The 12644-nt window shown below is 33.6% G+C and overlaps 1 protein-coding gene across 3 annotated transcripts in view; it reads left to right on the forward strand.

Annotated features, from left to right (window-relative positions):
- slc12a8 (solute carrier family 12 member 8) overlaps positions 1 to 12644 on the forward strand; it is a 39971-nt gene that overhangs the window by 26681 nt on the left and 646 nt on the right. For all 3 annotated transcript variants that reach the window (XM_056465882.1, XM_056465883.1, XM_056465884.1), the window contains 7 exons: positions 586 to 673; positions 1950 to 2037; positions 3464 to 3610; positions 8699 to 9332; positions 9417 to 9508; positions 9622 to 9739; positions 10484 to 10544. In XM_056465882.1, the coding sequence (XP_056321857.1) occupies positions 586 to 673; positions 1950 to 2037; positions 3464 to 3610; positions 8699 to 9332; positions 9417 to 9508; positions 9622 to 9739; positions 10484 to 10544 (1228 nt within the window). The remainder of the gene's footprint in view (positions 1 to 585; positions 674 to 1949; positions 2038 to 3463; positions 3611 to 8698; positions 9333 to 9416; positions 9509 to 9621; positions 9740 to 10483; positions 10545 to 12644) is intronic.

A 12644-nucleotide genomic window follows, 5' to 3' on the forward strand; every position in this document is an offset into this window, starting at 1 on the left:
AGGTCTTAGAAAGAGTCTTTAAAAAACTCTTAAAAGTGGGTTGGAGGATGAGTAAATGATGACAGAATTGTAATTTTTTGGGTGAGAACTATCCCTTTAAGTATTGCTTTTCAACATTCACATATTTTGTATAGCTTCAGATTGCCTGTTTGGTTTTAAATCACTATTCACTACTCACTATTTCAGGTTTGAATTAGGTCTTACCTTGTAATCTTAACATACAAAACACATTCATGATGCTTTTGACTTATTTTAAGAAATGAAAGACTCATGAATAAAAACAATCAAAACAAAATACTGTAGATAAATTAAACACCTTATTTTACACTCCCTTCTTGTCTTGGAGGCGAAACACAAGGTAAACTGATGACTTATTCTTGCAAAGTCTGAACGATCAAACAATTAATTTTGAGGAACACGTGGTCCTGTTCATAGTTTCCTTCTTGCTGCTGTTATTAGTCAGGAAGGTGTTTCAGCTGAGCTTCTGTGTGTTGTTCAGGTCTTGAATGGCCTCTTGTCTTCAGTCTTGTTTTCACAGTGACCCTCTCTATGCGTGTGTGTGTGTGTTTTTGTGTGTGTGTGTAGGTGTGATGGCGGGATTCAATATGAGCTCAGATCTTCAGAGGCCCGAACACAACATCCCTGTGGGAACTCTCGCCGCAGTCTGCATCTCGTATGTGTCTCACAGCCACAGAAATTATTATTTCATTCTTCCTCTGTTTACTTTTGGCCTTTGTTGTGTTGACTGTACACACAGCTTAGAAAAGACTGCAAATTATAAAGAAAAAAGATCATAATGAGCAGTCACAGGCTATGTAGCACATATAGGTCACATTAAGTTAACAAAAAAAAAACAGAATAATTTTATTGAATATTATAACAGTTTTAAATAGCTGATTTCTATATTTTAAAGTGTAATGTATTTCCTGGAAAGCAAAGCAGATTTTTTAGCTATTATTACTCATTTACTCTGCTACTATTACATTTTTCTGGGTCAAATGCTGATTTGGTGCTCAATATTATGAAATACAGTATAGGTTTATTGTAATATATTGAATAATATGTTTATATATATATACATATATATTTGTGCATACACAAATACAATACAATTTCCATCTCTATTGAGCAATTTATTGTCTCTTTGCTGAAACTGAGTATTTAATTAGATTTCAAAAAAAAAAAATATATATAGGAATATTAATATATAATAAAATAATACAAAATATATATGATAATAATAATGATAATACATTTTACAACATAGATTCAACATAGAAAGATGATAAAAAAACACATTAGAATGATAAAAAATCTAAAAATATCTGTCTGTCTGTCGTTCTATCTGTGGTTCTGTCTTTTAAATTAAATATTTGACAACTAATTTGATTTTTTTTTATTTTATTATCTTACGTTTAAATATTATTAATCTATTTATTATTATTGTATTTATTATTATTATTGTTGTTATTATCATTCATTCATTCCAAGGAAATACCATGCAGTAAAACGATTTTTCTTGACACCAAAACATCCAGCATTTTAGGATGATTAATGTGACACTAAAATGCTAATTACATTTTAAAATATATTCAAATAGAAAGCAATTCCTTGATACCTTTTTTATTATATTTCTGCATTTTTTATCAAATGCAACTTTGGTAAGACATAAAACTATTCTAATTATAAACAAACCAAATCATTCCAATTATTTCAACATTTCGGATGATAGTGTTAGCTATTATAGTGCAGTTTCATTTGCTGGGTAAGATATATTTAAGTTTATTCTGTAGCAAAAGTTTATTTTTGACCCTACATTATTATGACATGTTTATGTATTGTGTGAGATCACAGATTTGACATTGTTTCATTAAATCATTCTTGTTGCATAATACTCTATAAATAGTATGAATTTATCCCTGACCTATGGGTATTGTGGGAATCCGCAGGTGGTTCCTGTATCTCGTCTTTGTGTTCTTACTGGGAGCCATTTGCACCAGAGAGGCTCTGCGCTATGATTTCTTAATAGCGGAAAAGGTAATCTGATGTGATGTTATTGCAGGCTTGAAAGGATGGCCATCTTCCGTAGGGTTTTCCACTATTAAGACTCATTGTCTCAGCTGAAAGTGAGACTAGAGAATACCACATCATCCACAGACAAAACCTCATATTTGTGTTTATTGCCGTGTCATTCCATTCATGCAACAGAGGCATTTAAGGTCATTCTTAATGCTTCAGCTGGAGCAAGTGCTTGAAAGAAAATGAAGGCCAGTTGACCTTGCACATACTCTGGTTTTTGGCACGATAACCACACAGCTGCCAGTCAACATAGATTACAGAGAACTGCTGAACTAAGCTACATAGATGATGAATGTGTAAGCCTGTAGTTTTGGTGGTCTTATAGCTGTTTGTTAATGTGTGTTGCTTTATGGGGGTTAACACAATACCAGAACCAGTGTTAAGCTGCGCTCAAACTGCGCTTAGCCCCATAGACTTTCATTAAAAATGCAGCAGACAGGAAATGCAAGCTTGTGCGACAAGTTTCCTATGTCGCTGCGTTCCAAATGGTTCCAAAGTTTGGTGAACTCTGACCTGCGAAATCATATCACGTGATTGCGTGAGACCAATAGAAGATCAAAACATGAACCCTCTGTACAGAAATTGAAAATATGGAGCAATCAATCACTTTATTAGAGTTTATTAGAGTTTATTAGAGCAATCAATCACTTTTATCTAGAGTTTGAGCTTGAGAATTTCTGTTGTGCGGCATAAAACAAAATGATTAGACGTTCATAAAGCGAGTGCTTAAACTTATGTCCAGAGAGATCATGTTTTGACTTTTTATTGGTGTCACGCAATCACGTGATGCCATTTTGCAGGTCAGAGTTCACCATGCTTGAATTATGGAACACAGTAGCGCCATCTGAAATCGAATACTTCTATACTATATACTGTAGTATGTTAAAAGCAAGCCGAGTATTCATTCATTCATATTTCTTCCGCTCAGTCCCTTATTTATTAGGGGTTCCCACAACGGAATGAACCACCAACTTTTTCAGCATAGTTTAATGCAGCGTAAGTGAACACTTTTTTTTGGGATGGGGCAAGTAAAAGACTTTTCTTGCTGAACCATTAAAAAAAAACCTGAATTTGACTTGCACAACTCACATTATGTGTAAAGCAATACCAATGACCAGAACTACTATCAATACATACAATACAATTAATCTGAAACATATTAAATCCACAAAAGGTGCATTGTTGTGTTGCAAGATTTACACGTAATCATCACCATACTGTATTCTTCGCCATTGAGCACTGATTATGGGCTCTTGTCGGATTCTGCATTGTTTCTTTGATTTACTTTCAGCACATTATAAGCTCTTTTCAGTCTGGCCAAGCGGAACAGAGCTGGGTGGAGCCCTCTACACTCTCTTCCCCTCTGTGTTTGTTTTTTTCCCAGGTCTCCTTGGTTGGTTTCCTGTTTTTGCTGGGCCTCTACATCTCCTCCCTGGCCTCCTGCATGGGCGGCCTGTACGGTGCACCCAGGATCCTCCAGTGCATCGCCCAGGAGAGAGTCATTCCAGTTCTCGCATTTCTTGGAAAAGGGGTGGGTGCTTTTAGGGATATGATAACCATATTAATGTGGTTATTTCAATGTTCTATACTAAAAAATGGTTCATTATGTAAATTGCTTATGTTTAGATTCTAATCAAGGCTAAATCTGTAGCCTAAAGCTCAGTTTCAGTGATCTGATCACAAGTGGCTTTGATTTTAATCTGTATGTTTTGGTACAACACAGAAAAATACAGTGTGAACACCTTGTTTTGGTGCACTGTTGGTTTCACAACACGTCCCATATGAATAATAATAATAATTATTTATTTTTGTATAGCACCTTTTAAACGTAATTCTCAAAGGGCTTTACACTTAAAAAAAAATACACGGATAGCAGAAAAAAGTTATGCAAAAGATTAAAATTATACATAGAAAAATGAAACAAGTCAGAAACATTGTAAATACAAAACCGATTAAAGAAGTACATCCATTTCTCAAATAGACAAGTCTTAAAATTTTTTCAGTCTTAAGGGATACTTTAAATTCTTAAAAATATTCTGCATGCCTAATATTACAGGGGAGTAAGCTCCAGAGTTTTGGAGCTACAGAAGAAAAAGCCACATTTTAAGATTAACATTTTTCCTTTGGCATTATTGTTCTCAGTGTTTTCTGGCATGGCAGTTTATGATTTGATTTCCTAAAGATAATATCAGAGATGTTAAAGGGTTAATTTATCCCAAAATGAAAATTCTTCCATCACTTATTCACCCTTCACTTTATTTAAATCTGTTTCTTTATTCACAACAAAGTAAAAACTAGTAGCCATTGACATTCATAGTACATTTCCAGCTATGGATGTCAATGGCTAATTTGTTTCTTTAATATCATTCAAAATATCCTGTGTTCAATAGAAAAAAGAAACTCATAAAGGTTTACAACCACTTGTGGGGTGAGTAAGTTTTCATGTTTGGGTGAACTGTCCATTTAAACTATATTTTAGTATGATTATAAATCTGTATTTAGAGTAAAAAGAGGTGTACAAGTGTAATTTTGTGGTGGCTGTTCTTTAAAATTTAATTAATATAATCTAAATTCAAGAGATCTTGAAAGTATTTTGAATGTCTAAGAGTACTATTGTACTGTAAATTTTACCTGGGGTGCGTTTCCCAAACAATGACATGCAGCTGAACTATCATAGTACGATGCATCATTTGGGAAAAGAACAATGTAGTGCAGCGTGTTTCCCAAAACCGTAGCTGCTTTGTCGCAGGTCCATTGCTTAAACCACGCTAGTTATAACGTATAACATCCATAATGACCTACTAAACAGGGTGAAGTAACAATTTCTTTAGAGAAAATACCCTTAATTTTTTGTACAAATTAAATTGTTATACATGCACAAGCATTAAAAAAATCTAATATTAGTTTTGGTAAAAACTTGCACTCGTTTTCCATATTATTTCCATGAAATATATGTAAACAGCACAAATAGGACCTATATTTCCTTTACTAATGTTATTGAGAATATTCCATAAAAAAATCAACTTAGCTAACACTTGTTCTAATCTCATATATAAATCAAATAGCCTAAATCGTTAATGGTTGTAATTTACAGTAGGCTATTTATTAAGAAATGAAAAAAAACTACTATATTATTATTATTATTATTATTATTATTATTATTATTATTATTATTATTAAGTAGGATATGGTTTATTTGTTTACCTATAGGTTTCATCACGAGCCACGGCTGTGTTCAAAATGGAATAAATGTTTTCAAAGTGCGCTACGAAGGGAACGCAATTGTCAATAGGAAGATCGCTAAAACTGAACTGTGAAAGTACTTTGAAAGCAAATTATACCCAAGAGAGATGACTTTAATGTTTTTTTTTTAATCATTCCAAGTTTAAATGTTAGAATGTTCTAAATCAATAGGGCATAGGGGGATAATGGGGAATGCATCTAACCACAGCTCTAGAGGTGTAGTTGGAAATGTACTGTACAACTACAACCTGTTTGAGAATGTTTGTTGGAACAATGGATTTGGGAAACGCCAAATCAGCGAACTATGTTTCAAACGACGAAACTTGCGACCTTAGTTAGCTAACGATGGTTTTCGTAAACGCACCCCTGGCAGGTTTGAATGTTGTTAAAACTGGAAATCAATGGTTACAAAAAGTAATAAAATGTAATTACAATAATAAAATACATAAAATTGTTAAAATCTAAATAACGTAACCCTTAGTAACTTGTAACCTGCAACATTTTCCTATAAAACTATTTTATAGCAAGCAGTCTTCTATGATGCAAATAAAATGCAGGAATGTTACTACAAGGTGTGTTCTCAGATATTAATAAATGATTGTAAATGCGCTTCGGATGACGAGTAAAATCAAGCACTTGTTTTTCATGCACTTTGTGCCACTTTTAATTAATTGTTTACTTTTTCACGCTCACCGAGTAGCTCCACAGACGGCAGGATGAGTTCCTAATTATAGTGTGCCCGAGTGCTCTCCAAAAAAAAGTGAAGGAATGAACTGTAACAATTGTGGCTTTCAAAAGGCACAGCACACCCTTTCCCTCGCCTGAGCTCTGTCTGACCCCTCTCTGTGGGCTACATGCTCACCCGAGACATCTCTGCCTGAATCAAAGTCCCAGAACAAATGCAGGAAGCTCACAGAAGACCAGCCCTGCTGCATTTGGATGTGTGCCAGCCAGTAGTAGCAGTACCTCTATCCTAGAGACTTATGGGATCTAAGTAATGACTGGTCTAAGGTGACGAGAGGTTTTTTTTTATTTGGGATGTTTTAATTGGAGGCTTCCACTCACTTATTACATAACCTAAAGAGTGTGAAAGATATGAGAGTATACGAGCCAAACTCATAATGTGAAAGAAAATGCATCAAAACTTTAAATGAAAGCTGCAGGATAGAACTTTTGCCTCACTATCACCATCTCTGTTAGAAAAATAAAATTTCAAGCTACATGTTGAGAAATTATTTTTATTTTTTTGTTCAAACCATCCTTTTTATACATATATTTTATACATATATATATATATATATATATATATATATATATATATATATATATATATATATATATATATATATATATATATATATATAGACCAGGCTGGTCTGAGTATTTCAGAAACTGCTGATCTACTGGGATTTTCACACACAACCATCTCTAGAGTTTACAGAGAATGGTCAAAAAGAGAGAAAATATCCAGTGAGTGGCAGTTCTTTGGGCGCAACTGCCTTGTTGATGCTAGAGGTCAGAGGAGAATGGCCAGACTGGTTCCAGCTGATAATAAGGCAACAGTAACTCAAATAACCACTCATTACAACAGAGGTATGCAGAAGAGCATCTCTGAACGCACAACACTTCGAACCTTGATGCGGATGGGCTACAGAAGCAGAAGACCACAAAGGTTGCCACTCCTTTCAGCTAAGAATAGGAAACCGAGACTACAATTCACTGAGGCTCACCAAGATTGGACAATTGAAAATTGGAAAAATGTTGCCTGGGCTGATGAGTCTCAATTTTTGCTGCAACGTTTGGATGGTAGGGACACAATTTGGCGTCAACAACATGAAAGCATGGATCCATCCTGCCTTGTATTAATGGTTCAGGCTGGTGGTGGTAGTGTAATGGTGTGGGGGATATTTTCTTGGCACACTCTGGGCCCATTAGTACCAACAGAGCATCGTGTCAACGCAACAGCCTACCTGAGTGTTGTCGCTGACCAGGTCTATCCTTTTATGACCACAGTGTACCCATCTTCTGATGGCTCTATGTCATAAAGTGCGAATCATCTCAGACTGGTTACTTGAACATGACAATGAGTTCACTGTACTCAAATGGCCTCCACAGTCACCAGAACTCAATCCAATCGAGCACCTTTGGCATGTGGTGGAATGGGAGATTCACATCATAGATGTGCAGCTGACAAGTGTACACTAAAAAATGACTGGTTGAATCAAAATAACTTTTCAGTTATTTAGGCATTTCAACCTAAATTATATTAAACTGACTTAAGTAAAAGTGTTATACGTTTATAAACATCAATAACTTAGTTTATTAAGTAATGATTAACATAAACACAAAGATGTTCATGGTTTATCATCTTTAAGATAAGGAGACTGTTTTGATCATTGATGATTGTACATGTTCAGTAGCTGATCTTTGTTAGATAAAAATAGTTATTACAACTTCAAAAAATGAAATGTGGCGTTTTAATAAAGTAGACCTAAGTACTGTACAACATTTGTTTTTGCTTTCCAATTAATACTAGAATAACTGAATATGTAAACTATTGATGACATTTCTTTCAAATTTAATATATAAATGCTGACATTTAGGGCATTTTTCAAAAGTGCTGTTTTTAGACATGTTTATTTACATTTTTAGTGTTCAAATCAATATTTGGTGGAATAACCCTGATTTTCAAACACAATAAATGAAAACATTTGTTATTTTGACCAACTTTCTACAACAAAAAAGTTGTAATATTGTAATATTTTTATTTGAAATTTAACTGTAATATTTTTATTTGAAATTTGAATGGGTACTACCTCTCATGCACTCTGCATTGAGACAAAGATTATAGAATAAGGGACTTTTATTAAGATCAGTTTAGGTTCCTATGCATTTTAATAAAACAATACTGTTAAAATACCTGTAATGAAGCATTTTCCATATTTTGTGATTCGTGTTTTTAATTTTCTCCTTTTATTTCTGCTTTTGAATTGCATTATGGGATCTTGATCTTTCTTCCAGTAACTTTTAACCTTGAAAAGTTTAAAAAAAGTGACTTATAAATGATGTTAACAGTTTAACGTGATGTATTGTCTGCGTTGGTGTTGTGTATTTCAGTACAAAAGCCTTGTAATAAACTGCCAGTACATATTTTTCTAGTGTTATTTCTCTATATATTTCTAATACATTTTATTATTTCAAACTAGTAAAATGTCAATAAAAGTCACTTTGTTAAACCGTGAATTTTCAACATCAAATGTTGACAGAGCAGAAATCAATGTCCCATAATGCAATTCACAACCGTAAATTAATTTTTTTTTAACAGTGTAGGCAGTGCACATTAACACAGCCATATTTTCCTCTCCCCATCTCCTAGCGAGGGCCCAATAAGACACCTGTGGCTGCCATCTGTCTGACCAGCTTGATCACCATGGCCTTCATCTTCATTGGCCAGGTCAATGTCCTGGCTCCCATCGTCACCATTAACTTCATGTTAACCTACAGCGTCATTGATTATTGCTATTTCTGTGTGGTGAAAACCTACGAGCTGCAAGTCCAGCAAAGGAAGAAGCTGATCAGCAGGTCGAGCTCCAGAAAATCACTGGTGTCCAGCACTCACCCCCGTTATGGCAGCGGTGGAGCCATCAGTGACCCTGTGAATGGGACACTGCTGCAGTTCACCAAGGACATGGACCAGATATTTCCATTGCCCAGCACAGAAGAACAGAGAGCCAGTTCTGCCTCTAAAGCCAGAGGCAGGAAGACAAAGATTCCAGCTAAAGAAATGCTGATAAATAGTTTTGGGTTGGACTTGAACAGCAACGGACCATTAGATAAAGGAAAAGATGAGAGAGAGCTGGAACAAACTGCTGGATTGGATGATGATACCAGTGGCCAGATAGGACTGATTGAGTCTGACCCGAAAACAGGAGACCAGAGGAAACTGTCCTTGCCTAATTCTGGCGCGGATGAACTTGAACACCTCCCAAAAGAGAAGATAGACAGGAACGGTATGTAATTATTAAGGAAACATTACATAACTCCTCAATAGAGTGATCACAGTGGTATTTCACTATTTAGCCTTTTATTCACAGGTTCAGAAACAAATCTCGAAGAATCCGAAATCAGATCAATTCAAAATTCAGTTTATGCCAGATTTTGCAACCCCTGGGTTTCGTTAATTGGTGTAAGTTTGCTCAAATTTGTCTTATTATGCCTAATGCAAAAAAAAAAACCAAACAATTAAAATATGTAATTATTAAATCAAATCTTCTAATTATGCTTTTGGTCCTTCTTCAGGCATTGTGCTCTTTTATGATCATGTTCATTATCCAGTGGATGTACGCCTTGATTAACATTTCAGCTGCCCTTATCCTCTTTATCTACATTGGAACAACAAGCCCAGGTTTGCCAACAGGTAACTTAACTTACTTACTTGAAAAATATTAGAAAAATCTGAAAAGTTCATAATAAACTACATGTGCCCTGGGAAAAAAATGAACAAACCCTTAAGAGTACTGCTTATGTTAAATAGTAGTATATATACTTGCATGACTAATAAGTAGGGCCACACAGAATCAGTTTTTTTGCTATTTCTGTGCAGAATTTTGTAGATAATCTGTGGATTTTATGCGGAATGATTTTGGGAGTATCGTAATTAATATTAGTAACTTAATATATTAAAAATAATAAATTTTAACTGTTATTTAACGTTTACAATGCAAATCCATTTTGATCCACTTATTTGGTAAACAAAGCAAGTCTCTCATGTAATATTTCTCCTAAAAGACAGAAAACATCACTTTACAAACCGTATTGTAAAAAAATCTAATGAACTTTTTCATATTAGTCAATATTATTACTGAAATTAAGTAAAAAAACGAAAAAAAGTAAATTTGCACACACATTTACACAAGTAAATAAATAGACTCGATGGGATAAAAATTTGCGGAAATCTGCTGATTTTTTTTTTGTGTGCGCAGATTCCGTGTGAGCCTACTAATAAGATGCTTAAAATGCATTTTCCTTTCTTTGTTTTGCATGTGTTTGGGACATTTTGATATCAAGAAAATAATTTCAATCATTTAAATTAGTCAAAAAAGAGATTTTTTTAACATTAGGCTGACTCTGATATGGTTTAAAATAACTTCTCTTGCCACAGGTGCTGCATCTCACTTCAGCTTCTTCAAGTGGCTCAAGACATCACTGCATAATTTGGGGAGGTATGGTATTAGATCGTATTCGATCGTGTAGGCACTTGATTTTCAGGATGAAGTCTTTGTTTCAAATGTTTATTTTAACTGTGTGGTCATGGAGCACCTGCCGGCACAGTAAAAGACCAACTGAGCAATGTTTTGGTCATGATATTTTAGTAAATGTTTGCTCAATACACTATATAACACAGAAATGACATAAAACAAACAAAAATTTGTCCAATAATAATATAAACTGGTCATAAATGATTCAGTACTGTCTTTGTATCTGACAATATATAAGTCTGTTGCATATTGTGTAAAATATTGAGTATTTTGTAAGATTTAACCAAAATGACACACATAGCTTTCAGTGTATAGCAGTGTCCATCTATTATTCCAACATGCACCTGTTAGCAAATAATAGACGAATATTTGTGACGGGTCTTAATGGGATACTTCATCTAAAAATGGAAATTGTCATTTGCTCTTCCTCCACTTGCTCTGTCGAACACAAAGCGAGATACTCTGATGAAAGTTGGAAAGTTTGTGCCTACTCTGGATGTCAATGGCTACTTTTTCCAATATTCTTTAGAATATCTTGTTTTTTGTTTAGCTGAAAAAAATGAAATTCACATAAGTTGCGAACCACTTGAGTATGAATACATTTTATGTGAACTATCCTTTCAAATTCAGCAAGTTTTTCAAGTAGTTGCAAAGATCCAGCCACGCTAATTTGTTTGTGATATACATCATATGGTCAGTGATCATATTTTTTTTGGCCATCTGTGGTAGGGCCGCCTGTAGCTCAGATTGAGTGTAGGTGTTACAAGATAAATTCAGAGCTGTTGTCTTTTTGCTCTGTTGAACTTTTTATGATTATTGAAACTATCCTTTGCTTGGCTCATTAGGAGAGTTCCTAAATCAAAGACAGCAAATCATATATATACAGTTGAGGGCAAAATTATTATCCCTTGTGTGCAGTAGTTATGTTTTTTTAACATTCAAACACAACAACTTACATATTTGGTCCAACGTACAATATACAAACAATACATACAGATGTAAAATAATAATAGATAAGTACAATATAAAAAATACAAAAAGAAAATAAATAATAAAAATAAATACAAAACAGAATAAATAAAAACAAAAACAAAATACTGACCTTCAGTTTTAATCTAAATTAGTCCAATCCTCTTCAATTCAACTATTTTCTGTAGAATTTATATATTTAAAATAATCTATGAAAGGTTGCCAGACTTTTAGAATTTGTCTTCATTTTTAGGAAGAATCTGATTTTCTCCAGTCCCAAATGTTTCATTACATCCCCCTTTAGATCTACAGTGCTCAGCATATACAAGTACACCCCTCACAAATCTATCTTTTAAATTCATATGTTTAATATGAAGCTATACAATATTATATTTGTGCATATACATTAGATTAGTCAGTACTGAAGCCAAATCTGGAGCTTATCTAACAAAGTAACTTATAATAGTGGTCTAAAAACTAGTACACCCACATTGAAATGTTATAGAAAAATATTAAATACAAATTTAATTAAAAAAGAGGGAAAAAATTGAAAAATTTTGTAAATTTTATAGATTGTATTTTTTTTTTCAATATTTTGCTTGAATTTAATTGTGTTATCTTTCAATTTCTAAATATGTTTGGTGACTTAAATATTATTTTAATAAATATATCTGTTTGATGAATCTGTTTTGTTTAAATGCACCAAAATACACTGCCTATATTCACAGAGAAATGGATAAAATAATAATTCACTTAATTATGCTGAGCACTCTGTATATACACTGTATATTATTCTTTTTCAAATGTTTCTCAAGTGAAATTTAACAGAGCAAGGAAAGTATTTGAGCTGAGCAAAGCACAGTATTTCCTATTAGTTTTTTTCTTCTGGATAAAAACTTATTTGGTTTATTTTGACTGGAATAAAAGCAGTTTTGAATAAAAAAATAAATTAATTAAAAAACACATTTTATGGTCAGTATTATTAGCCCCTTTAAGCAATATTTTTTTCAATTGTCTACAGAACAAACCACTGTTATACAATGACTTGTCTAATTACCTTAACTTGCCTAGTTAACCTTAACCTAGTTAAGCCTT

Source organism: Danio aesculapii, chromosome 9 (genome assembly GCF_903798145.1).
Source record: "Danio aesculapii chromosome 9, fDanAes4.1, whole genome shotgun sequence".
NCBI lineage: Eukaryota > Metazoa > Chordata > Actinopteri > Cypriniformes > Danionidae > Danio > Danio aesculapii.